The sequence below is a fragment of the Pogoniulus pusillus genome, chromosome 6 (assembly GCF_015220805.1).
Source record: "Pogoniulus pusillus isolate bPogPus1 chromosome 6, bPogPus1.pri, whole genome shotgun sequence".
Classification (NCBI taxonomy): domain Eukaryota; kingdom Metazoa; phylum Chordata; class Aves; order Piciformes; family Lybiidae; genus Pogoniulus; species Pogoniulus pusillus.
This window is the reverse complement of record NC_087269.1, coordinates 21,681,346-21,707,777: the sequence shown is the minus strand read 5'-3', so window position 1 is coordinate 21,707,777 and position 26,432 is coordinate 21,681,346. Positions and strand designations below refer to the sequence as shown.

The following is a 26,432-nucleotide window of genomic DNA, read 5'->3' as shown; positions in this document are numbered from 1 at the left end:
TGCCGCAGCCTGAAGCTGCATGTCCTGTTCGGGCATCCCCTGGCGCCCCCACTCCGCTGTCCGCCGGGCGGAGCCGGGCCCGGGAAGCACCGGGAGGCGGAGCCGGGCCGGGACTTTCCCGGGGCCGGGGCCGCGGCTGGAGCGAGGGTGTCGCGCTGGGGTCGCGGCTCAAGGTAAGCGGCTAAGTCGGTGGGGGCCGGGTCGGGGGAGGGTGGCCTGTGGTGCTGGTGCCCCGGAGCTGGGGTGAGCGCTGCTGAGCCGTGCCGGTCGGGTAGCGAGCAAGGCTGGCTGCATCAGTGGGGAGGGCACCTCAGCCGAAAGCTCTGTGTGCCGGGCCCCGGCTCGGAGATGCTTCCGGGGAGCCGAGAACGAATACAGGGCATGGTCCTGTGCTGTGCCCCAGCCCCGCTTCTCAGCCCCCACCGTGGGCGCGCTGGCTGACCGCTGCAGAGGTATCCTGATTCCCAGCTCAGAGGGAGCCCAGCTGGTCGAAAGGCATGGTTTCAGTGGCAGGACTGCCCATCCTCGCTCAGCAACCTGTAGCAGTCCTTGGTAGCCGCTCGGCGGCTGCGGGGCTAGCGGGAGGAGATTGCAAGAAGGTGCCGGCTGGAGTCGTGTCTGTTAATGTGGGGAGGCGGAGGCAAGTGCCAGCGCTGATGCTAGCGTCCGTTTCCCTGCCGGCGGGGAAATGGCTTGTGTGCACGTGTCCGTATGGCCAGTAAATACTGGTGCGTACTGGTACCGTGCAGTGGTTCCCCGGCCGGCGTGGTCAGCATGGCCACGTCGTTACCTGCTCTGACGAGAAGGGGTCCGCGTCCGCAGGCTCAGCCGGCGCTGCCCCCAGAGGTGCCATGAAGGCCCACGCGGCAGCAATACCGCGGGCAGCGGGCACTGGGGAAAGCGAGAGACGGCGAAGGCCCGGACGGTGCGCAAGGGGTTCCTGAGTGCGCAGCGATACAGCCGGAGCTGCGGCGCGTAACACCACAGCAAAGCGGATTATTTGCATGCCCTAAAGGAGAAAAACAGATCAGTGGGTGGCTGGGGTTTGCTAAAACCGACCTGATAGCCACAGGGCGAGTAAAGGCATTTAATGCAGTGAGATACAAAAGGTTTCAGTGCTCGGGGGCAGGTTATAAGGAAGGGGATGGCTTAGCGTTCAGGGAGAGGGAATTTCTCTCTGCCGTGCTTGTATGTCAAGAACTCAGTTTCCAGGGAGGGAAAAAAACATTTAGAACAATGTCCCTGTGGATGCTGTGTGAGAGGGACTCGGCAGCCTCTTGCCAGACCCTTGCATGACTCCGTTATGGAACAAAGCAAGGTCAGGTATTTAGAGCAATTATTTGCAGGCACTAGCAGGCCGCAGAGAAAACAAAATGTGCAGGGAATAGTACCTTAAAGGGGCAGACAGCTAGGTAGCTGGAACATGTCAGCGGTACGCCAGCACAGTTCAGAGCAGAGATAGGCTTGTACCACCTCCTGCATTCTGGAGCACCTTTCCCCATAGCTGCTAAATGCTCCCACTGCAAACAGATGGATTGGACATTTCTCTCCTGCCTGCAGGGCATTGGCTCTGCAAGTTAGCCAGCTATCATGGGAGGAAAGAAAATAGCACCTGTATTACTAGGTCATGTTCAAGGAGCTGCAGGCATGGAAGAACAACTTTAACTTGTGTCACTGCTGGCAGCTAGCCCCTAATTGAAGCAGCCTGGCTGGCATAGGGACAGTATGCCATTCTGCAAGAGTGCTGTGGCAGTGCTGTGTTCTGGAGTAGCACAGCACAGCTGAATTGCTGGTTCCTTCCCAAGCCCTAGGAAGGTTCAAAGACAGGGAGGAATCAGACCAGCAAAGTGGAAGCTGCAGTGTGTGTGTGTAAACTCAGCGTCCAGGCCAGATGCACTGGGTATGACAGAGCAGGGGCTGCTGCTGATAGCAGGAGGGGCAGATGAGTCCTCTTCTGGGATGTGTCAGGGATAAAAGCCAGGTGTGCTGCACTCCTAGGGGGAACCCAGGGGCCTGGGGTCCTAAAAGACATGGACTATTCAGTACAAGAGGAGGGACTTACTCTGAAGGCAACTCTGAGGTTGCTCTTCCAGGAAGAAGGAAGTGAATGATGATGCTTGGTCTCCAATGAGCAAGGGGGGCTTCCTTTAGCGTGCGCTGTGCAAGGGTGCTGGTATACGGCCAGCAACCTCCCAGCTGAGCCAGAGCTGTGGATCAGGGAGATGCCAGTGCAACCCCATGATGTTCCTTAGTCATGCTGTTTGCTGCAACAAGTGGAAATGTGTGTGACAGTAAGGAGTGAGCAGTGAAAACCTCCCTAGAGAGGATAGAGATGATGGCACCGGAGAAGGGGAAGTATTCTCTTCTGTTTGTTCTCTAACATCTTCAAGTCTGGACTTGCCCACCTGCCAGGCTCAGTGGCAGAGTTCAAGCTGGCCATTCCCAGCACACTGAGGAAGGACAATTGTCCCCTCCTTCACCTCTCTGGGAAATTTGTGCCAGCAGATAAGGTGGATGGCTGGTAGTGGAGCGCTAAGACTGCCCAAGCAGGATGTCTGGTGATATCCCAACAGCAGGCAGTACATGCACCTTCCCACAGGCAAGTGGAGGGTTGTGTCCCTGCTCCTAGACTTTTGGAATCCCCTGTAGAACAGCAGGAGAAAGGTCCCACCTCATTTTGCAGTGCTGGATCTCTGCTTTCACCCTCCTTACACTCTCTGCTGCACGTGCAGATCCCTCAAACTCCCTACTGCACCAGTATGTGGGCTGCATCCCACAGGCAGGCTGGACCTGGATGCTGAAGCTCAACTGGGCTCCAGTGGCAGGTCAGCTGGGAAAAACCTCAGGCATGGCAGCACAAGGCAGCCTCTTTGGAAGACCTGAGTGGCTGGAAAGTCTCCTTGAAAAGGTTCTTTTCGGCTTCGGAAGAAGATGAGTCACATACAGGTTGAACAATCCCCTTCTTCCCTTCTCCCACACACACAAAATCCCCTGAATGGGACTTGCAGCAACCACTGATTCAGAAATTCATGGTATGAGGGCACTGTGGAGTCAGATATGTTTTAGTTGGTGTTGTGTTTTTTTTCTTTCCATTGCTTAATGAGAAGCAGCGTGGAGCAATAGAGCATGCCAGAGGCTCTGCTCTGAACCTGACCCTTTGCTAGAAGTCTCCAGTGGTTTCCTGTGGTTAGGCAGACCTTGATCCCAGCAGGAGGACTTTCATCTGTGATAGCCTGCAGACTCTGCATCGATGTTGAGGTTGGATGGGTTACTGAGACCAGCCTCTTCCTCCCCGGTGAGTAGGAGGGTATGAGTGCTGTAGGTGGCAGGGAAGGGGTCCTGCTGCTGGCCGTGCCTTGCCGGCGTCGTCAGGGAGCATGCCTGGGGGTGGCGAGAGGTGTTCCTACGGGGGTTCTGGGCTCCTGCTTTGAAACCAGGTGCTTCCTAGCAGGAAAGAGGGAATGGGAACATGGACTGCAGATGCCTCTCTCAGGCCACGCCTGCCGAAAGGATGCAGGGGCTGCCATGTAAGTGGAAACTGGAGGAGTGGGAAAACCCCCTCTGGGCTGCCCCGCTGGCTTTGGCTTGCGGAGCCCAGAGTGCTTCCACCAGGCAGCGGGGAGGCAGCGATGCTGGGGCAGCGCTCTGAGGGAGCTGCCGCGTTTGGGTCCAGAAGGGCTTGGAGGAGATACGCCTCTATGGGAGCTGAACTATCAAGGTGAAGTGCTGCAGGGCAGGGACCTGGGAGGCCCCTGGTGCTGGTGCCGGGCTTATGGCAGGGTTTCGGTGCTCCGCACGGCTTGAGAAGGGGTGCCATGGCTGCTCAGCGAGGACTGGTGCCCAAAGCGGGGCAGAGGCGGCGCAGAGGGGCAAACCCCTCTGTGCTCCCAGGGGAAATTCGGGACCTTGGGGCGGCCCGAGGGGGCCGGGATTTCCCGTTCGTCCGAAGCCCAGAAGTCCCAGGTGGCGGGGAGACGGCCGGGCCGGGGGAGCCGCCGGCGGGCGCGGGGTCGGCCGTGCGAGCGAAGCGGCGGAGCCCCGCGCAGAGCCCGCTCCGCGGCGGGGCGGGGCGGTGACGTGACGCGGTCCCGTCATTTCCCGGCTCGGCGGGGTTTCTAGGGACTTTCCGGAGCGGCGGTGCCTTCCTGCCGCCGCCGGACCCGCTCACCCCCGCGCTCTCCCCGCAGGCCGGCGCCCGGTCCCGCGCAGACATGGACGAGCATTTCCAGCCCGTGAGTGCCGCACGGATCTTGCTGCCCCGTGGCGGGGAGACTTGGCCTGGCTCCGGCCGGGCTGGAAGCAATGCCGGAGCTCACGGGTTGGGGAGAAGTGGGACTCTGTGTCCAGCCCCAGGGGGCTAACGGAGATCTGCAGGTTCCACTGGGAGGGGTTGTGGAGGAGGGATCTCTCTCCCCTCAAGGTGGGCGCAGGGGCTCAGCTGGTGTCTCTCGGGGTGGTCAGTGAGTAGTTTACCCCTGCCCAGCCTTCTTCCCTGTGAGAAATTTGAGATATGTGCGTGCTTCCCCCTCTGCCCTGCCAGGTGGGCAGTGGGGGTCTGTTCCAGACTGCTCACCCGGGGTGGGAGATGGAGGTCTGTACCTGCCCGCGAGAGCAGCTGAACATTCCAACCTAAACACACTCATCTCTCTCATCACCCAGTGCCTAGATGGGATTGACTACGATGACTTCAATTTCGGCTCCCACATGATGGAGCAGAAGGAGCCCCTGATGGAGACTGGTAAGGTCCCATCTGGCTTTGCCCCCCTCCCGGGGCAGTGGGGTTTCTCAGGAGGCTGACTTATGCTTCACAGTCCCCAGCAACACCATGGGCTGTATCCTGACTGGCCCACTGTGGGCTGCCTGGGAATCTCTGCCCCGTGCCACCAGGACAGGCAGGGACTGTTTGGTCTGGTCCCATTGTTCAGTATACCAGCGACCTGAGTTTGGACTGTGAAAGGTCCCCAGGAGTTCCTGGCTTCCTGAGTGCCAGAGCATCCTCTGGCTGATTTCTTTTCCCCCTGCCACTCTGACCTCTTCTCCCAGCTGGGCTTTAATGGCACAGAAGCTGGGGGCCCTGAGGAGCACCATGGGACAGAGGTCTGTGCTCCATCAGCACTGTCCCCATACCTCTAGCATCCTTGCTGGGAAGCACACACTTTGGTTATCCAGTCTTTCTTACCAGTGCCTCTCTGTTCTCCAGTGGAAGGTCCCTATCTTGTCATCATTGAGCAGCCAAAGCAGGTAAGGATGTCAATTGGGTAGGGGCAAGCATAGCTGTCACTTCCTGCTCTCATGGTGTACTGTTTGAGACACCTTTGGCTGACTCTGTCTTTGTCTCCACAGCGAGGGTTCCGTTTTCGGTACGGCTGTGAAGGCCCTTCACATGGGGGGCTACCGGGAGCATCCAGCGAGAAAGGGCGCAAGACCTATCCCACTGTCAAGGTGAGCTTTGCCCTGGGGAGAGGATGGGACAGCATCTTCATCTGATGTGCACAGACACTGGGAGGTTGTCTTAAAGGAAGGCGCTGTGACGCTGGAGGCATGGGAGGCTGTGGCAGGAGGGGTGGTAGCCATAGGGAGGGAAAGCAGGGGTTTGCAGGGAGTCCTCTATGCTTCTCAGCACTTGACTTCCATCTCGTTTCTTCCCACAGATCTGCAACTACACAGGGTTGGCCCGGATTGAGGTGGACCTGGTGACGCACAGTGACCCTCCCCGCGTGCATGCCCACAGCCTGGTGGGCAAGCAGTGCAATGAGGCTGGCAACTGCATCGTAGTTGTGGGACCTAAAGACATGACGGCTCAGTATGTGTGAGGGAGACCTGGGGTGGCCTTTTCTATGCAAAGTGGTTAAAGGGCTGGCCGCAGCTTACAGGCTGGTGAGAAGAGAGAGGAGCTGGGTTTGCTGACTGGGGCCAGGAGTGGGTTCAGGCCAGGTCGTTAATACAGCTCTGTCCCTTCAGCATTTCACCCAGTTCTGGATCCAGCACAGGCAGCTTGTTTTGGGCTTCTGTTTTTATGGTTGCAGCTCCCCAGCTTTGCAGATGCCTTCTGTAGCCAGCCTGAGACTGGTGTTATTTGGCAAGTGCTGCAGTCATGCTGCTGACTCATCCTGGTCCCCTGTGCTTCCAGCCCTCCTGGTCCTCTCCTTTGGTCTGCTCACTTGTGAGAGTCTGGAGTTACCCAGCCACTTCTTTCCTGGGCTCCTTTGCTCTCCTCTGTGATTTTTCCTCATATGTCCTGCACACATTGACACCTTACTGCCTGAGTGGCACTGCTCTGTGGTTTGCTCGGCTCCTTCCCAGTCATGGGAGTCCATGTGCTGCCCTAGGCTGTCTGCTTCCAGTCCTGGCACTCCCAGATCTCAGTGGGATCCCTCTTCTCCAGGTTCAGCAACCTAGGTGTGCTCCATGTCACCAAGAAAAATATGATGGAAATCATGAAAGAAAAGCTAAAGCAGCAGAAGATGCGCACCAGAAGCCATCTGCTGACGGGTGAGGGCAGCCTGGGGGCTTGGTATGGCTCATGGTACCCCATGCTAACCCCAGCGCCCCAGCATGGGGAAGGCAGGGGGACCGGGAGCCCCGTTCCCTCACCTAGCTTGTGCCTTGTGCTTTGGCAGAAGCGGAGCTGCGTGAGATTGAGTTGGAGGCAAAGGAGCTGAAGAAGGTGATGGATCTGAGCATTGTTCGGTTGCGCTTCACCGCCTACCTCCGTGACAGCAGTGGGAACTTCACACTGGCCCTCCAGCCTGTTATCTCTGACCCCATCCACGACAGCAGTAAGCGTGGGGCCAGGCTGGGGAGGGAACAGGACAGGACAGGGTAAGGAGACAAGGGATGCTCTGCCTGCCGCAATGGCTCTCAACACTTCCACTTCCTTTGCAGAGTCTCCAGGAGCTTCCAATCTTAAGATCTCAAGAATGGATAAGACAGCAGGCTCTGTGCGGGGAGGGGATGAGGTCTACTTGCTGTGTGATAAAGTTCAGAAAGGTAAAAGCTGTTCACTCTAGCAGGCTGCTGTGGGAGAGATCTGGGGCCACTGACTGGTCAGGGGTCCATCTTCTGGAGCCTGGCTGGGGCAGGGAGATAGGTGGTGCAAGCCTCCTTCTGTTACCAGATGACATCGAGGTGCGTTTCTATGAGGATGATGAGAATGGCTGGCAAGCCTTTGGGGACTTCTCCCCCACTGATGTACACAAGCAGGTATGAGGGAGGTAAGGGGGTGTCCCGCCATGCATTGAGGGTGGGGGGTCTCCTGTGGCGTCAGGGAGTCCCATCTCTTCCTCTGAGGAGGAGTGGGACTCCACGTCTGCCTGTGCTGCCCGCAGTATGCCATCGTCTTCCGCACACCCCCCTACCATAAGCCCAAGATCGACCGTCCAGTCACCGTCTTCCTGCAGCTGAAGCGGAAGCGGGGAGGCGATGTGAGTGACTCCAAGCAGTTCACCTACTACCCGGTGGTGGAAGGTGAGCACCCCCTGGGCAGGCCGGCATGCCCCCTGCTGCCTGGGCTGCTGCTCACCCTGCTGCCCCTCTCTCCCTGCAGATAAGGAAGAGGTGGAGAGGAAGCGCAAGAAAGTCCTGCCTCAATTTCCCCAGCACTTTGGCGGTGGCTCACACATGGGGGGTGCTGGGGGTGGTGCTGGGGGCTTTGGCTCTGGAGGAGGTGAGTGGGGACTTCTCTTCCCCCTCCCTGCTTGGTGGCCACAGACTGGGCCTGGGGGCTTCCCACTTCCTCAGGCCTCACCTATCCTCCTGTTTGCTCTGCAGGTGGGAACCTCAGCTTCCCCTACTCCCCTGGGCTGGCTTACAACAGCATCTACTCCCCTGGGCCCCATCCAGTGACAGGCTACCAGGGGGGTGTACAAATGAAGAGCCCTGAGGTGGAGGCACCCAGGAGCGACAGGCAGGCACCTGCAGAGAGGACAGAGGGCACATACTGCAAGGAGCTGCAGCAGCATGGTACGAGGGGGCTGGATTGGAGTGAAGGCTGGGAGACATTGCTCAGGAGAGGTGGCAGAGGTCTGAGAGTTTCAGGGCCAGGTGTGGCTCTCTTCCACACCTGGGGGGATTGCAGGAGGGTGGATGAAGCTGGGGGGACAGACCTGCTGCTCCTGGCAGTGACATCATGCTTCATTCTCCAGCCCAGCAGTGCCAGTTGTGGATGCTGTCACTGGCCCGTCGCAGTGCCCATGCCCTCCTTGACTACTCGGTCACTGCTGATCCCCGCATGCTGCTGGCAGTCCAGAGGCATCTGGCTGCATCGCAGGATGAGAATGGAGACACGTGAGTGCCCAGGGGGTTTGCAGGGAGAGTGTGGAAGCCTAGTTGACCATCAGAACCATTATAGGGGGTGGGAGGTGGCAAGGAGGACTTGGAGAAGTGTGGAACTAAGCCACGGGCCATCCTGCTCTCTCCTCAGGCCTTTGCACCTTGCTATTATCCACGAGCAGACAGCTGTGATCAAGCAGCTGATTGAGGTCATTGTGAGCATCCCCAGCCAGCAGATCATCAACATCTCCAACAACCTGCAGCAGGTATATGCCCCCCAGAGCAGCCAATTCTGCTGTACCCGAGACTTCCTCCTATTTCCTGACTACAGGCTCCCACATAAGGGGAGGCTGCAGGGCTCAGCATGATGCAGCCACACTGGCAAGGACAGTGGTGCAGAACTCAGCTCCTCTTGCAAGAGCTGCTGAGGGGGTGCTGCTGTCCTGCAGACACCACTCCATCTAGCAGTCATCACCAAGCAGCCCCAGGTGGTCCAAGTCCTGCTGCAAGCCCGTGCTGACCCCACTTTGCTGGACCGCTATGGCAATTCGCTGCTGCACCTGGCACTCCAGGCTGGTAATGAAGAGATGCTGAGGACACTGCTGGCCCACCTGGGCTCAGCTGCCCCTTACTTGCTCCGCCTCCCCAATTTCCACGGTGAGTGCAGCTGGGAGACAGTGAGCAGAAACTTGGTGCTACCATTGTGGCTGGATGGCTGCTGAGTCTCTTGCTGTTGCAGGCCTCCTGCCTGTGCACTTGGCTGTGAAGGCAAAGAGTTTGTCTTGCCTGGACCTGTTGGTCAGGAAAGGAGCAGATGTGAATGCAGTGGAGAGGCAGGGTGGGAGGACCCCACTGCACCTGGCTGTAGAGATGGAGAACCTGAACATGGCCACTCACCTGGTGAAGAAGGTATGAAGGGGACTGGTGGTTTGGTGGCTGTGGGACTGGGATGGTGTGCAGTGTCCTACAGGGCTCTGGCAGAAGCAGAACAGCCTTTGTGGTCTTAGGGTGACAGACAGTGGGGGAGGCAACATGTGGCAGACCATCCTCATTGTTTCATGTTTTTCTTCATAGCTGGGAGCAGATGTCAACAGCAGGACGTTTGCTGGCAACACACCCCTGCACCTGGCTGCCAGCCTGGGCTCCCCAACCCTCACCAAACTGCTCCTCAAAGCAGGTAAGATGCTGTCCTCCCTTCTCTTTCTGTCCCCACAGCCCTGGCTGCCTGCACCAGCGAGTGCCTGGGCACAGAGAGAGACCCCTGGGCCAACTTTTCATTTTAGGGGCTCAGTTCACTCTTCCCTGACAGGGGCAGATGTGCTGTGTGAGAATGATGAGCCTGTGAGCCCGTCCTCATCAGAGGCCAGCAGTGATACAGATGCTGACCCCGAGGAGCAGGAGCTGGCCATGCAGCTAGGGGAGCTGGCCACAGCAGTGGAGCACAGCATCAACCTCAAGCCCCGCGCACATGGGCAGTTGCAAACAGGGCACAGACAGCACCGCTGCCACACACCCCTGGACCTGACTCGCAGCCAGAAGGTGTGTGGCACAGCACAGGAACGTTACTGCAAATGCCACAGCACAGATGGGGCAGAGTTCCAGGAGATGCTCCTGCAAGCCTCTCTACGTCCCAGGAAGAGCTGTGGTATGGGGAAGTGAGGTAGAGTTGCTTTAGGGGATGCTCACATCTGTGTCTGTCTGCAGGTGCGGGAAATCCTGTTGCAGGCCTCCCAGCAGGGCCCTGAGGTGGAACTGCCTGCTGCCCCCCAACCAGGTGAGCAGCCCCTCTTCCCCTGACAGCACCATGGCCAGACATGGCACACCCTTCTGTGCCTGGGCACACCCAGCTCTTCTGGTGGTGAGGATGGGCAGCATGTGATGGCGGTACCTCTCCTGCACAGGGAAGGTCCTGACACTGGACAGTGAAGCGCTGCAGGGACTAGAGCAGCTGCTGAACCAGAACTGCAGTGGGTCAGACTGGATCGAGCTGGCCAAGCGCCTGGGGCTCTGTAGCCTGGTGGAGACCTACAAGGACACTCCATCACCCAGTGTCAGCCTCCTGCGCAGTTACGAGGTCAGTCCCTGGCCAGGGTGTCCCCATCCTCTCTGCCCATCCAGACACTGGCCCCGCTCAGTGCTCTCTCTCTGCAGCTAGCAGGGGGCACCATGGGGGGGCTGCTGGAGGCACTGGACTCCATGGGGCTCCACAAGGCCGTGAGGATGCTCCACAAAACGGAGGCACTGGAGAAGCTGCAAAGCACAGGTATGGGGAACGAGGGTCTGTGGGGAGCACCACTGCTGCCCTCAGCATCACTGACGGCACCCTGGGGCTTGCTTTGCAGAGCTGAAGGAAGACAGCGCCTATGGCAGTGAGTCAGTGGAGGAGGAGCAGGCACCCTGCTTGAAGCCAGGACAGGGAGGCGAGCTGCCACACAGCCAGCAGCCACAGGTGCACTGAGGAGTTGGCAGCCCCCCACCCTGCCCTGCCCACACAAGTGCCTTTGAGACTTAGGGTCTGTCTGCCTGGAGTCAGAGGGACAGGACACAGCCAGCTCCTGCCCTTCTCTGCTCTTATTTAATTGTCTCTCCTCTGAATAAAGGGACACTCTGTCCTTTAGCCTTTGCCCTCTCTCCAGCCCCAGCCCTGAGCCAGCAGGCACTAAGACCTCTGAGCTCTGCCTGGGGCTGGGAGTCCAGCAGGAAGAAAGAAGCTGCTGGCCCTCCTCAGCATCACTCCATGCTAGGGCTGTCCCCAGCCCTGGGGGAGAAACCACAGCACACAGAAGTGAAGAGCCAGTTTTACTTCAGTAACTGAGAGAAGAAGCTGTACAAAGGTTTTTTTCTCCCCGAGCCACCTCGGGCAAGGGTGGATTTTTTTTTTCTGAATATTTTTTTCTTTTCTTTTTTTTTTTCCCCAGTAGACTCAAAAGAGCAGAATAAAAAGTTTGACACATTCGCAAAGTCAGTGCTGAATCCAGCCAGGTCCAGGGTGGCCCCGTGCCTACAGCCCTTCTGTCATGCCTCCTTGCGCACCCTGGGCACTCCTGTGTCCCCTGTGCCACCTGCAGCACTGTGCTCTGGACACGCATCTTCCAGCCCACCCCAGTGATAAGGGCTGCCCTAGTCTGCCCCTTACCTTGGCAAGGAGGGAGCCCATGGCCAAGGAAGGACTGCACCACTGCTGCTGCAGACTGGGCTTTGCTGGCAGACTTCAAGGCCCTGGCCAAACACTAGAGAAGTGGCATGGAAAAGAAAGCTGGCTCTGGCCTGTGTCAGCCCTATAGAGCTGTGGGGAGCTCCAAGTCAACCCTGACTTCAGGGGTTCTCTCCTGGGAGTACTTACATGCTGCTGCCCGACATTCCCCAAGTAGGATGCTCACAAATAAGGCTGGTCCAGGCTGTGGGAGGGCAGGTGACACTGAAGCACCTCATGCAGCCAGAAGTGCAGCAATGGGTGCTGCCATCCCAGGGCTGCCTCCTTGGTGCCAGTGGCCACAAGGCTGTCTCTGGAGGGTTGGTTGCTGGTGCCAGAGCAAGGCTGGGGAGCTGGCAGCAGCACACACAGGAGCCCGTGTTCATCTTGCTGCAGGTGTGGGGAGCTTGGTCTCCCCGAGTCTGTAAAAAACACCTCCCCTCAGAGTGCAGTGCTTACGGGATATGGCTGAGTTTGTTGTTTTGTTAAACAGTTCCCAAAAAGCATCAAAAGTAGCCCCAAAAAACCTCCCTGGTGGGTCAGCTTCATCTGGTACTAAAAAGTGCAAAACCGTATCACAAAAACCGTTCAAAAGTTGTAAGAAAGCGGGGAAGGTGCAGAGGTGGCTCGGATGGCAGGGAGCGGGCCAGGTGCCATTGCCCTGGCTCCTCTAGCCACCAAGGGAAAGGGTCCAGGCCCCCTCCAGTCTGCCCCCATGGCACAATGGAGCTAGAGGAGAAGCGGCCACTGGCTTTGTTTTGCTGTGCCTGTTTTTTTTTAACTCACTGAAGAACTGAGCCCAGCGGCTGGGTTTCACTTGCTTCCCCTTCCCCTGAGTAGGGGAACTGTCTTGCAGCCAAGCGCAGGACAAATAGGGGAAGGAACGAGTCTGATTGGGCCAATGGTGAGGGCAGCTCCCGCGGGCAAGGACTGGGGCTCCTCCTGCTCTGACACTCGCCGGCAGAGGGGCCGCGGCCCTGCATGGCTGGTGCTGGCAGCTGGAGAAGGGCTGTCGCCCCCCCTCGGCTTGTGCCACAGACGGACGGACTCACGGAGGGTCTCGGCAGACATGTGGCCTCCATCCTGGCACCAGAGGGCAGGATCGGAGCTGCAGCACGGGCCGCTGATGCCCCTGGTTTACGACTTCTGGGGGTGGCCAGAGGAAGTGCGGCCAGTGCGCTCTGAGACGTTGCGCTTCACCTTGGTGGCCGCGCTGGAGGGCTCCACGTTGAGTGAGGGGCTGGAGCGAGATTTTTTCAGGCAATCATCCTCCCCGCCTGCTGCATCAAAGAGGGTGGACTCGAACGCTGCCAAGTCCTCAGAGCCGGCTTTCAGCTTGGCCCGCAGCAGTGTGGCATAGGTGCTGTACCGGGATTTCTGGGGGGGCACAGCGCAGCAGAGAGGTTGGTGAGCTGAGTCCTGCTCCTCAGCCAGCAAGCCAGCGTGGGAGGAAGATCGTGGTTCCTCCACCCCACCCAGCATCCCAGTGCCAGGGCAGATGGCCATGGTCCCAGACCACAGCGCTGGCGGAGTGTGGTTCAGCTGAGCGGGAGGGATGTCCCATCACTCAGGGTGGTGGGCAGAGGCAGAAGTCTCACAACTTACCTCAAATTCCAGGTATTCTTCCTTCTGCTTCAGCTCCTCATACTCCTTGCCCTTCACCTTTTTCTCGGGCAGTGAGGAGCGATGCTCCAGCAGCTCTGCTGACAATGTCTTGCACTTAGTCTCATGGCTTTTCACCTGCTCCTCCTAAGGAAGGGTGGCATCATATCAGCACCCAGCTGTGCTCTCTGCTCTGCCCTTAACTCCAGCAGTGTGAGCTGGTCAGGGCCAGAACAGGTTTTGCCCCTCTAGGTCCATCCAGGATCACTGCTTCTGCTCCTGTGTTTGTTTTCGCTTTGTTGTTTCTTAAACAGCAGGTAAAAGCACAGGCCTCTGGGGGCAATGTACTGCCTTGCCAGGGACTGGCTGCAGTCTTAAAGCAGAACAATTTAATCTCCTCTAAATCAAGGCTGGTGGGTTTTTTAATCCTTTCTGCTCTATGAATAACTGCTCTGGCATGTGTGAGTGCCAGCTAATCCCCCTGGCCAGTCTCCTTTCAAGGTCCTGGTAGGATCCTGCAAACTATGATGTGGGACTACATTCTTGTCCACAACCTGACCCCCACTGCCAGGAACAACACCTTGCTGTCCACCCCTAAGCTCAGCACTCACTTGCTCCCCATCTCCCTGGCCATGCTTCCTCAGCCCCATACCCTTCTTGGAAGGCAGGCTGCCATATGGCAACACATAGGCCCCTCCCGAGGGAACAGTGCCACCAACAGACCCAGCGGATGTGTCCCATGCTTCCCCACACCAAAGATCACCTGGGAAAGCCTGGTGCAGGAGCTGGGTAGCAATGGACGGCTGAACTTCTTCTGGGAGCCAATGGCTGCAGGGAAGGGTGGTGCAGAGAACATGGCTGCCACCACATTGATCCGTGTGATCCATGAGTGCATCTGTTCAGGGTTCCTGGAGGAAAAGGCCAAACCACAGATGGGCTCTAAGTAGCACTATCAGTGTCACAGGCAGAATGACCTGTCCTGCAGCCAAGATCTGGATCCCTTAGGCCTGGCCCTGGCAGCCATGGCACCTAGGGCTCTACCCACAGTGACTCGGGCCATGGGGGTGGGAACAAGAGGAGCTGTGCAAAGCACAGTGCTGACACTGGGTTGCTTTCCTTCCAGAGAGGCCTAGGACAGGAAAGAGCAATGTGCCCCTAAGCCCCATCCCACTCTCCACTTCAGTCAGACAAACGTCTGTGCCTCAGTATGGGGCCCAGTCAGTGATTCTGGGGGGCTCACTGTGCTTGGAAGAGGAAGACCCTCCAGTCAGCTGTCCTGAGGTAGAAGACGTTGGGTCGCTTGCTGTAGTCAGATGCCCGTGTAGCAAGCGAATGGTGGATGCTAATAGCGTTCTTCAGCTCCTCTTCTGCCAGTGCCTTCCCTGGCTTATACTCCTCCTGCAAATCACAGGCATTTCAGAGCCAGTTTAGGGATGCACCCTGCCATGAGTCAGTTTTGAGGTCACAGGAACTGCAGGGAAGTGCTAGCAATAATGGGGGTTAGAGATCACCCTGCATCAAACTGCTGCAGGCTCAGCCTCCAGTTCATGCTACACCCATGGGAGGATGCTGCACAACCTTGGGTGCATGAGCGCAGTGATAACACTGTGACTTTTCCACTGCCCCACAGCTGGACATCATGTGTGCCTGCAAGAGACTCGATGTGCCTCCCCTTCTCATCAGCCAAGCCTGTGCATGCAGGGCCCTTGGCTGGCAGCTGCTTTCACTGCCCAAGCACCCTGGAAACAGGGATGCCAGTAGGGTCCCATGCAACCACCACTCAAGCAGGCATGGTGCCGAGGCTGCTTAGGCCAGGCTTTGGAATGACAGACACTTGAGCACCTCCCTTGCTGTTGTGAGGACTTCCAGGACTTACCCCCTGGGATGGGGACAGTTCATCCCCTGGCAGGGATACAGGTGGCCCTGCTGCTGCCTACCTTCTGCAGGTAGAGAATCATCCCCTTCAGGATGGCATGGAAGGGCTTCCAGCCTCGCTTCCCTCGGGGTGCTGCCAGGGAGGAGAGAGCAGCCAAACATCAGCCCCAGAACCAAGCCAGGGAAAGGCATTCCACACCCCTGTCACATCCTCCTCCAGCCAGCCCTGCCACAATCCACATCACCCCACCCTGGGGACAGGCAGCATGCCAGGACTGTCCCTGTGCACCTGAGCCTGTGCTGGCCTCGTGGCTGGCAGATGGTATTGCTGGCAGGAGGGCTGCCTGCCGCCTCCTGGGGCTGGCACCACTGTGCTCCCTGCCTCGCTGTCTGCACTCGGCCTCCCTGCCTGGGGAGTGCTGCCTGCCAGGTAATACTGGCTTTGGAGGGCAGCTGCATCTAATCAGATCAAAGCAGCTTTAGATGGCCAGGGCTTAGAAGGGATTTCATGGTGGAAGCTGTGAACGTGCCTGGCAGCGTCCAACCAGCAGCAGCTGCCCACTATGCTGCTTGTTTGCCACATGACAGGGCACCTTCCTTCATCCCTGCCATCCAGTGGCAAGGGTGCATCCCCTGGGGAACTCACTCCACCTTCCTGCCTGCCCTCTTCCCAGCACTGTGACCAGGGACTGCACTGCCCACTGCTATCTTGACCTCTGCTTTGCCCTAATGGTGGGGGCAGATTGGCAGGGTGTGGCTTTCAGGCTCCCCAGCCTGAGGCCTGAATTATGCCTAACATAGACAGGGTCACAGGGGGCTGACACTGGGTGCTATAGTCAGATGTCATGTAGTGACACCAACAATGCTCCCCACTGGCCTCACGGAGCTTACTGATGCCCTTTTGTCCCAACACCCCCAGTGTGGGCACCTACTTTTCTTGCAGTCAGGATCAGCGTGGATCTTGCGAACTAACAGTCCATGCTTGTAGGTGGCAATGCTGGCATCTTGGGAGAAGTCCAGAAAAGGGTTACTGCAGCTGCTGATTCGCTTGATGGACTTCGGGTTGGGATCTGCCAGCTCTGAGAGGGACTTTCTCAACTCTTCCTCATCTCTGCCAGGCACAGATTTGGTTGGGGAAGGGTTTACTTTGCTATGGACAGAAGATACCAACAAGCCTCCCACTTGTGCTAGTGCCCCTTGAAGGCCTATCTTCTAAAACGGGAGTCCAAAGCAGCAGACCAGGCTGAGTCGTCTCCAAATACCATTGGTGAGCATCCCAAACCCAGCCATGCCTCTGTGCCCCTGCCCCTTTAGGCAGCTGTGGCACTGACTGAATCCTATAAAGACCCAGCTCAGGGTGGGGCCCTTGCCTATTCCATGAAGCTAGAAGCCCTTCTAGACAGGGCTAGGACTGATGCCAGCCAGGCCAGTGGGTCAGGTGCATGGGTTCACAGGTCCCCAGCTAGAAGTAGAGAGGGTCTAGAAAGGGAAATCTCCCCAGAGAGAGACCCACACTTTGTTCAGGTGGCCCATGGTGGGGAGGTCTCAAGTACCACTAGTGTGAGGCTGAATCATGTGTGGTCAAGGTCCAAGCAGCCCCAGAAGCTACAGAGAACAGACTCCTGCTTGTGCTATCCCTCCAAGTCATGGCCCCTCATGCTGTGGGCAGGCTGCTGCGGGCAGGCTGCATCAGTGCCACCACCCCCCTAGCCTGGTAGGAAGATGTGGGAGCCCAGAGCTACAGCTTCTCTCCCTCCTCAGAGCTGCTTGCTGCTAATTAAACCCCTCAGCATCTGCCAGCGTCTCCATGGCAGCAGCCCGAGTGCACTGGCTCAGCGCTGGCGGTACTGCTGGGCTGATTAATCCCCGCAGTGCGGGCGCTGCCACTCCTGCTGCTGGAGATGGCAGATGTGGGCGAGGGTGCAGGCACCCTGTAGGGCCCTGGCACCCTGTAGGGCCCTGGCATATCCACTGCCTCCCCACAGCCTGCCCACCTCCACCTTGGGCATGGCCACCAGGGCATGAAGCAACAGCAGTTTGAGGAAGCTGGCCTCAGGCAGTCTTTCCCCATGAGATGTCAGAGAAGGGGTTCCCATGGAGCTGCTGAGGGTGGCTGTGTGTGTGTTGCCTGCACCCCCCATCCTGGCCCATCCCAAGGTTTTCCCCACATCATCACAGGAGCATCTGCCCTACAGCATCACAGCGAGTGCAGGGCAATGCTCACATGGGGAGGACGGCAGGGGCAAGGAAGATCCCTGCCCCAGCAGAGTGGCCTCACTGCCTACCTAATGCCAGACAGCAGCATCCCCTGGGAAGGATACTCACATGGCCCACTGCAGCTTCTCATTCTTGATGGAGCCGTATAGTGTCTGCAGAAAGAAAAGCAGGCAGTCAGCAGGAGAGCAGTGCTGCAGGTCAGGAGGCTGCTCTTGGGAACGCAGAACACACACCAGGCTGGCCCAGAGGTGATGGAGTTTAAGACAACCTCAGGTCAGCTCATTCTGGTTCAGCCCTGTCTTGGCTGGGCAAGCCAGCTGACCTTGTCTCAGGGCTAAATACACCTCCTGGGCACCACAAGGCCTGCAACCCCACTCACACCCTTAACACAGTGCAAGGGACAGTTCTGGCTGCCTCACTTCTCCTCCCCTCCCTCTCTACCTACCTGTGATGGTGGCACAGCACTAGCAGCATGATGGCAAGCTACACCAAACATTTCCAAGTCCTTGAAAGCCACCTCTTGCTCCAAAGTGACCCAGACTAGCTAAAGGGACAGCTTTCAGGCCTGGGCCCTAGAATAGCAAGCCTTCAGGCTGGACTTCAGTGGTATATGCCCACACCCTGCTCAGTGGGACTTCAGCTGGCTCCAGGATCTCCAGCAGCTCCAAGCAACAATACACAACAGCCAGCAATCTCTTTGTTGTTGCCTGCCTGACCAGGGTTGGCAAAGACGGGCTCATGGCAGCTTCCAGTACTCCACAGTAATGCAATGCTCTTGCAAGAGCACACTTAGGCTCCAGGAGAGACATGCATGATGCTGGCCCAGCACTCACAAAGACACCAGTACGCTGTCATTTATGAGGCCTGTAAAGGACCTCGAGACTAATCAAAGCAGAATGGATGCTTGCCTACTGCTGGTCTGCTGCTGCTATTTAAGGTGCCCATAGACTGTCCCTAACCCCTCCCCAGCACCCTGCCCTCCCTGGGAACCCAAATGCTGCTGAGTTGAGCAAGGCAAGACCTGCTGTCTGCATCTCAGCACAGGAACGAACTAAGCCTGCCTGCAGCAGGATGTTCCAAGACCCCACTCCCAAGTGTTTGTCCAGTTTTAGCTGGATGCAAGCCAGAAGTACTCAGCACTGCTCTGCAGTCGGGATGTCTCCAGAGAGGACTTCAACACAGTGCTCACATAGGGCTTCAGAGAAAGATCTGGAAGGCATCATCCTCAGAAGGAAATAAGCTAGCCTCACACATGCTGATCAGACAGCTGTGAACATCCATCACTGGGCTGGAGACTGCTGCTTAGAGATTTTGCTGGTGGCTGAGAAAGTACAAGTGGAGACGTGCAGGGGCCTGGAAAAGCCAGCCAGACAACAGGCCCCAGCAGCACCTGGGGAAAGACATCCATTATTCCCTTGAGAGGCACATTGGCCAGGACAGAGCAGGGACCTGGTTCCTCCACTTGCCTCTTGGAGAAATGCTAGCAACATACTAGCTTGTTTCTCAGAAGAGGAAAGGGATTGCCCCTTTCTAGCAGATGGAAAATAGAGTTCCCTTGTATCCTGGAAAGACAGGAGGCTCATGGCAGGGGTACAGCCTCAGCACCCAAGAGATCTGACTCTAGCCCCATTGGTGCAACCCCAGCATTGAAGGGGAAAGGACAGTCAGGTATGATCAGGGTGTACCTGCCAGCAGGCTTGCAGCAAGGCAACCACAATGAGCACAAGTTACAAAGAGACTGAGAGCAGAGCCTGGGAAAAAAAAATCAACAATCCAAAGTCCTGCAGAACGTAACTTAACGAGCACAGCAGGAGGAGAAACCAGTATCTCAGAGCAATGTAGATGATAAGGACTCACTACAGGAAACAAAAGGGAAGGGAGCTTACTCACTGCTGCAGATGCAGCCAAGAAATGCTGAGAATGAACGGACACAAAAAGGATGACTGGAAAACCAGCACAGAAAAGTGAGGACAGCAAACTACAGAAAAGCGCCTTGGGAAGAGCGGGAAGACTTGGTTGCACGGCTTGACTTTCACTCAGCTATGAGGCCGTGCAGAGAGTGGGCAGCTCCCTGTCCCCAAGGGAGATGTGAGCCATTTGAGCTGGGATTTTGGAAGGCATGGCAAGGTAATGCACCAGAGAGGACTGCAGTCCCCAGCCCCACACAGGGATAGTGGGAGGATTGCTGTCAAACACTGACTGAATGAGCTGATGTCAGAAGATACTCAGGGAGTAATTCTAGATGGCACAGTGCCAGAGAACAGCCTGGCAGAGTACTGCACTACAAAAACCTGGACTCTGGGATGTCAGCAGACACTTCAAAGGCTGAAATACTTTATGGCTTGAAAAAGCTCCAGACACTCTGCTACAAGCCCTGACAGCATCACACAAGCCTGTTGCAGACAGGAGGTGCTAAGCACCCCCATCTCAAAGAGAAGTTGCTGCTCAGCAATTCACTGTGGGGGGACAGTGAAAGGCAAACAGGAGCACTGGGGAATTGAGAGGGCAATGCAAACCTTTATGCTTACACCTAAATCTTGCCAAGACTCAGCTTGGCTAAATGCTACCCCCAGATGACACCCATCTCAGGAACAAAGCTGGCAGACTCAGCCCAAGTCTCAGCTGAGAAGAAGATGCACTCCACCCACAAAACCTATCCTGCCTTTCTAGTCCCACTGCAGTACTGCCACGTTCCAGTCCACTAAACTTCAGGTTCTCTGGTGCGTGGACCATTTCCGCTGGGGAAGCACATGTGGTGCAGGCTCCCAAAGCCTAACTCACAACCATGTCAGTAGAGATCAGATAGACTAATTTCATTACTCAGCAGGTCTGTCTCTCTAAGCTGTCTTTAATTCATGTATTTGACAGAATCACAGAATGTCAGCGGCTGGAAGGGACCTCAAAAGATCTAGTCCAACATCACCGACAGAGCAAAATCACCTATACCAAATCATACAGGAACACGTCCAGGTGGGTTTGTTGTCACTGGGATGAAAGGATGGCACCTCTTGGCACCTCTGACCTTGCAAGTACTACCCTAAAGAAAGCATGGTCCTGGCCCCATGCCACTTCGGTCAACCCCAATGTGGCTGGGGTTTTGTCATTGGCTGGTTATGAGCTCACTGCTTCAGCATGCCAGGCCAGCCCTAGACATGCATGATGCTGAAGAGACCTAGGAATATGCTGTCCCATCAGGATTTCTAACTGAATCAATAACATCCCTCTTTGGTGACCTCACTCCCAAAAGCAGGCTGAGAGGACATCTCTCAGTCCTGCTTCAGCAAACATCTCCAAAAAGAATTGAGAGCTGCCCTGGGCAAGAAGCAGGTGGATCTGATGCTCCAGCCTAGCCTCAGTTCCAGCCCTACACGAGCAGGGCAGGGAGAACTTATCCTTCAGCTCCTCACTTGAGAGCAGACCGGAAGGTAGATCCAGTGCTGGTTCGGGGAGCTGAGCAGCAAGCTGACCTGAACATAACTTTGGCACAGACAAGCCTGTAGCAGGGGCTGCAACCTACAATTCAAGTAACAGAGGAGGGTTAAGGCAGAAATAGAGGCAAGTGCAAAGCTTTAATCCTTTCCAAGGTGCCTCTTATGAATCAAGACTCTTACAGACACATTCCTTTCCCATTCTGCTGGTTCCTGTGCTAAATAAGACAGTTCTCAGCTCTTGGCACTGCAAAATGTCCTGTGCAGGTCAAGGCTCCCCTTCCTCCTGCCAGCCCTGTGACCAGCCATGACTGTGTGATGTTCTGCAAGACAGACTTCACAACCACCAAGTGCCCTCCCTGCAGTCATTCTCCCTCTGTTTGTGCCTGCAGTCTTTCAACGTTAGAGCTTAATTGTTGCCTTTCCCCAAGTTTTTCTTAGCAAAATACCTTTCTCTACACCCAGTTACAAAGCTGTCAGGTTCCCTAGGCACCCAGAGTGCCAGTTGTGTGGATACAAATAACCTGGTCAGATCAGAGCTGTATATCAGATGGAACTGTATGTCAGGTCCCAGATTCACCTTGGCAGCTGCCCCTGCACCTCTGCTGCCTGCCTGGCACACGCCATCCATGTTTCAGAACAACTCATCACTTGTCACGCATTAACACTGCTGTACACACCTTGTGTCACCCCTCCACTGCAGAGTGGCTCTTGTGTGCATACACAGCAGTGACTTGGGGACAAGCTTGTTTCCCTATAGGATGGGCTGCCATGGGGACAGTGTCCTGTCATTTTCCACCCTGCTGCAGGCAGCATAGCAGGCACTACGGTATGACTACCCATCTCTGCCCCACACTTTCAAATCGTCAACATCATAAACTGCACATTCTTTGCCCAGTAAACTGCCACCCCCAGAACAACAGACTCCTCTAGTCCTCCCCGCGCAGCTCCATAGCGCGGGAAGCAGCGATCGAGCGAGCACCTCCCTTTCAACTGCATGTTTCCATCCGAGTGCGTCACAACTTAATGCTGCCCCCAGACCGTACTGCGCTAAGGCAGCATCGCCGCTTGGCACGGCCCTTATGTCCTCGCCGCGCTAGTTTTCACCACGGGGGCAACCCAGACAACTCTCGAGTACTCCTGTTTTGCCCCTAGCCTGCCTGCAAGGCTGGGACCGACGAGGCCTCTTACCTGGCTACTACACCGGACAGAGGTGGGACGCACCCAGATACACAGCCTAGATACACTTCTCCCTACCTAGGACTGATGAATACCTCCAGAACATCCCCAGAATGGACTGCGGCTCAGAGAGCAACCCCTTGGCAGTAATAAGCCCTTTTTTGTCCAGGTAGCCACTCCTTCCTCGGCTGGGAGCCGGGGTTGCGGCGTTGCTCCTCCACATTGCTTTACAGGTCTCCCTGTCGCCCCAGCCGGGCGCCAGGCTAACCTGGCCAGGCTGACACGGCTCGGCACAGCCCTTGGAGGGGAGCCCGCAGAGCTTGTCACTTATGCTAAGCCGGAGGGCAGGTCCCAGCGGTACGGCTCTGTCCTGGATTCTTCTCGCAGTGGTGTTTCCGAGCGAACGTTGTTGTCAAGCCATCGTAAGCGGTGCAATGTCATCCAGGTCTTGCCGCGCTACCCCCGCGTTCGGGGTGGGATGGGGGAAGGATGGCAGAGCTAGAGATGGAGACCCTCGGGCAGAGTGGGGCTTATGGGGACCCGGCTGCGCAGACAACAAACAACGGGAGAGAGAGAAGGCTGCTTGTTCGCTACAGCCATGCCAATGCTGAGGGTCTCACAACAGGCGCAGCAGCGGGTGTCCGGGCGTGTCTATCCGTCTGCCTGCCAGGGGTCCCGTCGGCGCTGCGTATACCCCCGCGGAGCCCGCCCTGCTCCCCAGCCCGCCGCTTACCGGCTTCTTCTTGCGGCGGTTCTGGAGGCGGCTCACCACCAGGTCGGTGTAGAGCACCGGCTTGAGGGTGCGGGAGCGCTGGGGCCAGCCGTAGCAAAAGGTCTCCACGCCGCGGTAGTTGCGTCCGTAGCGCACAGAGCACATGGAGCGGGACCGCATGCGCCCCGCGCTGCTGTTGATGCTGTTAACGCCGATCATCTTGCCGATGGCACAGACGGGGAGCGGCAAGGTGCCCGGCGGCAGTGCCCTATCTGCCGCGGCCCTAGCCGCCGCCGCCGCCGCCGCCGCCGCCTGTTGAAGCCGGGCCGGGCCGGGCAGGGCAGGGCTCGGCGGCGGCTGCCCGATTGAGGCGGGGCCCCGCCCCGCCCGCCACAGCCAATGGCGACCCGCGGCGCCCGGGCCGAGCCGAACCGAGCCGAGCCGAGCCGAGCCCGCGGAAGCAGCCGTCGGCACCTCGCACAGAGGACACCGGACCTGGCGCCGATGGACGCGGGTTGCTGAAGCTTCCCCCCGCTGTCCATCCTTGCCTGCTCTATGCCCCAGAAGGGAGGGTGGGAGCAAGTGACTCTCCTGAGCTCAAAGGACTGGAGGGCAGCGGTGGGGACACCTAGGCTCCAGCGGCCAGCTGGGCAGGTTTCAGAGCTGGTGCTGCAGCCCAGCCCACACAAGGGACCTCCAAAAAGGTTAGGAGCTACGAGGAGATGGGCCCAGTGGAGATATGCTCAGACCTTCCACCATCAGTGCTCACCTCATATTTAACTCTCCTGCTCATCCCTTCGAGGTTACGCCAGAAGAATCACCTCGCCACCTAGCTCCAGTACGCAGATACTCCAGTCAGCTAACTGCTGTGAAGGGCTGGGCACCCTTGCAAAAATCGTGAGGATCAATGTGTAATTTAGTTAGGCTTCAATGAGTAGAAGATGTGGCTAGTGGAGAATGGGAAATTTTCCATTCTGTTCTGCTTAGCACAGTGATCACTAGGCAAAACTTGTCAGGGAGGGGGCATAGGTATCTGGCACATCAGATGCACTGGGCTGCCCCTGCAATCGGGGGTTGGGAGAGCAGAGCCAAGGGAGAGAGAGAGCAGGGCAGCGTATCACTCCCAGGGGAAACAGGCAAAAAAAGAAGGAAAAAAAAAAAAGCCCAGAGGATTAGACTGAGCAAGCGTTCCTGTGATTATAGCTCAGAGGTGGGAGCTTGGGCTTTCTTCCCACATTACTAATCACTTACCCAGCACGCTGAGCGTCAGAGCCCTGCCATTGTGCCTCCAAGCTGAAAGGTGGGGGCCCATCCTACCTTCCTCCCCCGGGGACCCAAACTACATTGTCAGACTTAATTCATTAACATCTGCGAAGTGCTCTGGGCTCCTAGGCTGGAAGGCAGCACAGATTTGTCTCACTCCTGCAATCACTAGTGCTGGGGGAAAATGGGGTCTGATTTGGATATACTGTGTTGCTGCCAGCCAATAAAGCACATGGGCAAGCAGAAAGAGTAAGGAAGATGAGGAACTCCAGGCTCCATAAAGTGACCAATTACATGCAGGTCAAATTTACATCTGAAATGTAGCGGGCAATCAGTGAGTGAAATCCCAGGGGGCCCATGCTAAAATCACATAGGTAAGAGAAGAGCATCACCTCAAGAGCTAACCAAAATATCAGCAACTCCAGGATGTCCTGCTTCACCTCTTTCAACTGCAGTGTGGGCAGCTGCCCTCATTTGGCCGCAGGAGTTCAGGTCTAAGCCTGCAGATGTGAGCATCCTGGGGCATGGCATTATATAGGTTCTTACATCCCCAGCATGGCTCTCTGCCCCACTGGGGAGGACACCTGACTCAGAAAAGCTCGGCAGCCCTGCCTGTGGAGTGCAACTCTCCAGGCTAGCTTTCAGAGGTAGAGAAAACGGTAGCAGTAGCGCTGGTAAGACACAGCTGCATGCCAGCAGCACTGCCATGCAGGACACAGCAAGGCACTGTTAGTGAGGGGGATGTGGTGCTCAGCTGTGAAAGCACAAGCTTTCAAGTGTTTTCATTTCTTCTGCAGAAAACTGGGATTGTTTACATGTATTATCTAGTAGCAGATAAAGTTCTCGTCTGACTCAAGCTGCCAGTCCTTCTCAGACATCATGCTGTTAGACTTAGGACTCTCTGCAGCTATAGACAAGGGGAGTACCCAAACTCCACATAGGTGTATTCCTGATGCTGTCCCTGGAGTCACAGAGGTTGGTGGCCTTGTATCTCCTGCCCTGCTGTTGTCATTCCCCAGTTGTGAGTGCTGTAGGTGAGGGCCACATCCAGCTTTGAAGCCTGTGGGTTAGCAGCCTGCAACATCACCCCAAGCAGCCTTGGAAGAGCCCCCAGGACAATTCTGCAGTGCTGGAGCTAAAACATAGCCCTGAATTTTGGGAAGCTCCTGTGAAGCCTGCCAGTCCTTTCCCTCCCCTGTTACCCTTAGGAAACATATGTGCTCCCAAAGAGCTAAAATTAGCCAGCCAGCTGTGCAGTACACTTGCATGGAGCCTCAGTCCCAGGCATGGCCTGCCAGCCAGGTCTGCCAAGGAGAGAGCATTCTACCCAGGGTAACTGAGCTAGCACATGCTGACATAGGGAGGGCAGCAGGAGAGCCTTTCTTCATACCGCTGCCTCCTGAGACTCTGTGAGAACCAAAGCACCAAGCAGCTGAAGGCAGTGGGTAGAAAGGATAGAGTATCTTATCTTATCACTCCTGCAGGTGCTGTTCTTTGCCAGCTCCCTTCCTAGCACAGGCTGACAACACTTTTCCCATCTCACTCACTTTAGGACTCGGCTCCCCTTTGCATAGGCATGGGCCCCCTGAAGCAGAGCAGTGCTTTAGGCAAGGAGCTGCAGCCTGCTCTGTGCAGGGTTACTGACTCTACCTTTTGCTCTCCCTCCTCAGCATGGCTCCTGTACAGAGGCGGCTGAAAAGCGGCGGTGGGAAGCACCGCAGCTGCAGAGGGAACAGGCCATTTTTAGCAGAGCAGCTTCCCTGCTGCTGGGCCACCGGCAGAGCTGTGTGGGGCTGTGCTGCAGCACTGCAGCCTCCCTCCATTCCTTCACACCCAGCAAAGGCCATGGCCTTCACCCATGAGAGAAAGCTTGTAGCTTTATGGCATTTTCTTGCTGCCCTGTTTCTCACTGGCTGAGATCTCAGGGGATAACTTGCTCTCATGTGCTTAAACTGCTGGTATTTTAAGGGGGGAAGTTTAACAGGGATGAGGCAGTCCTCAATGTGCTGACACCCAACTATGGAGTGCCAAGGGCTGCAAAGAGGGCTTGCTAAGGAGCTTGCAGAGCTGAGATGGTCCAGAGCAGAGCAGCACTGAAGGGCAGCGAAGGTCCTCATCTTGGAGTTTCTGATCTTTTTTTTTGGGTTTTAAAGCCTTTTCTGAAGCTAGTTTTGAAATTAGAGGAGAATTCTTCCTAAGTCCTTTTATTGGTGAAGTGTGGGCTGAGAGGGAGGACAGCCCTATTGAGAACTACTGGTAACCCCTTAATGATGGGGTGTGCAACACAGTCAGGAATAGACCCACAGAGGCTGAAAAGGGAGCTCAGCTTTTCAAACTCCGTTGCCTTTTTTCTCCCCTCCTCGTGGCTCTAGCACCCTATGGGAACTCATCTTCCTCATCATGAATATTGCCAACTGTAGCACTTCACCGAAGGTGATGCCTTTTGTGAGGCAGGTCCTGTGGGACCTAAGCCTATTCCCAGGGCCCAAGATGGGAAAACAGCAGCTCAGAAAATCCTCTGAAGAACAGGCAATGCCAGAGAAGAGAGGCAGACCAAGGTCAGAGGTGTTCACTGAACACTGATCTCCCTGTTCAAGCCCTGCTGGGAACTGGGTCAGGCAGGGAGAAGACAGGAATCCCCAGCTCACACAAGTACAATGCATTCCCAGCTCCACAGCTTTAGCTACAACCT

At 56.7% G+C, this 26,432-nt stretch overlaps 2 protein-coding genes across 7 annotated transcripts in view; one reads left to right on the top strand and one right to left on the bottom strand.

Moving 5' to 3' along the window:
* The first annotated feature begins 52 nt into the window (after positions 1-52).
* Positions 53-11,224, top strand: NFKB2 (nuclear factor kappa B subunit 2). Of its 6 annotated transcripts, none has more exons than XM_064144823.1 (24): positions 53-173; positions 3,111-3,295; positions 4,188-4,232; positions 4,660-4,738; positions 5,201-5,241; positions 5,344-5,442; positions 5,652-5,803; positions 6,386-6,492; positions 6,621-6,779; positions 6,886-6,990; positions 7,118-7,203; positions 7,329-7,467; positions 7,547-7,666; positions 7,771-7,962; positions 8,145-8,286; positions 8,423-8,537; positions 8,721-8,928; positions 9,011-9,180; positions 9,346-9,448; positions 9,581-9,810; positions 9,976-10,045; positions 10,173-10,345; positions 10,423-10,534; positions 10,614-11,224. In XM_064144823.1, exons 2-24 carry the CDS (start codon positions 3,251-3,253, stop codon positions 10,727-10,729), a joined length of 2,808 nt encoding a protein of 935 aa, XP_064000893.1. In that variant the 5' UTR covers positions 53-173; positions 3,111-3,250; the 3' UTR covers positions 10,730-11,224. The 6 variants fall into 6 exon arrangements, with proteins under 6 accessions (XP_064000893.1, XP_064000892.1, XP_064000891.1 ...); XM_064144822.1 differs by having other exon boundaries at positions 3,108-3,295; XM_064144821.1 differs by having other exon boundaries at positions 3,105-3,295.
* The window catches only part of PSD (pleckstrin and Sec7 domain containing), a 47,384-nt gene continuing 32,009 nt past the window's right edge, over positions 11,058-26,432 (bottom strand). The window contains 7 exon segments of the mRNA XM_064144844.1: positions 11,058-12,841; positions 13,070-13,213; positions 13,830-13,974; positions 14,307-14,464; positions 15,004-15,074; positions 15,874-16,052; positions 17,267-17,310. Of these exon segments, the coding sequence (XP_064000914.1) occupies positions 12,602-12,841; positions 13,070-13,213; positions 13,830-13,974; positions 14,307-14,464; positions 15,004-15,074; positions 15,874-16,052; positions 17,267-17,310 (981 nt within the window). The 3' untranslated portion in view covers positions 11,058-12,601.

Excerpts from the sequence above, each read along its gene's own strand:
- NFKB2 (XM_064144823.1), top strand. The coding sequence starts at position 3,251 with ATGTTGAGGTTGGATGGGTTACTGAGACCAGCCTCTTCCTCCCCG. Across the intron at positions 4,739-5,200 it reads GGAGCCCCTGATGGAGACTG|TGGAAGGTCCCTATCTTGTC; the intron begins GTAAGGTCCCAT and ends TCTGTTCTCCAG. Across the intron at positions 6,780-6,885 it reads TGACCCCATCCACGACAGCA|AGTCTCCAGGAGCTTCCAAT; the intron begins GTAAGCGTGGGG and ends CTTCCTTTGCAG.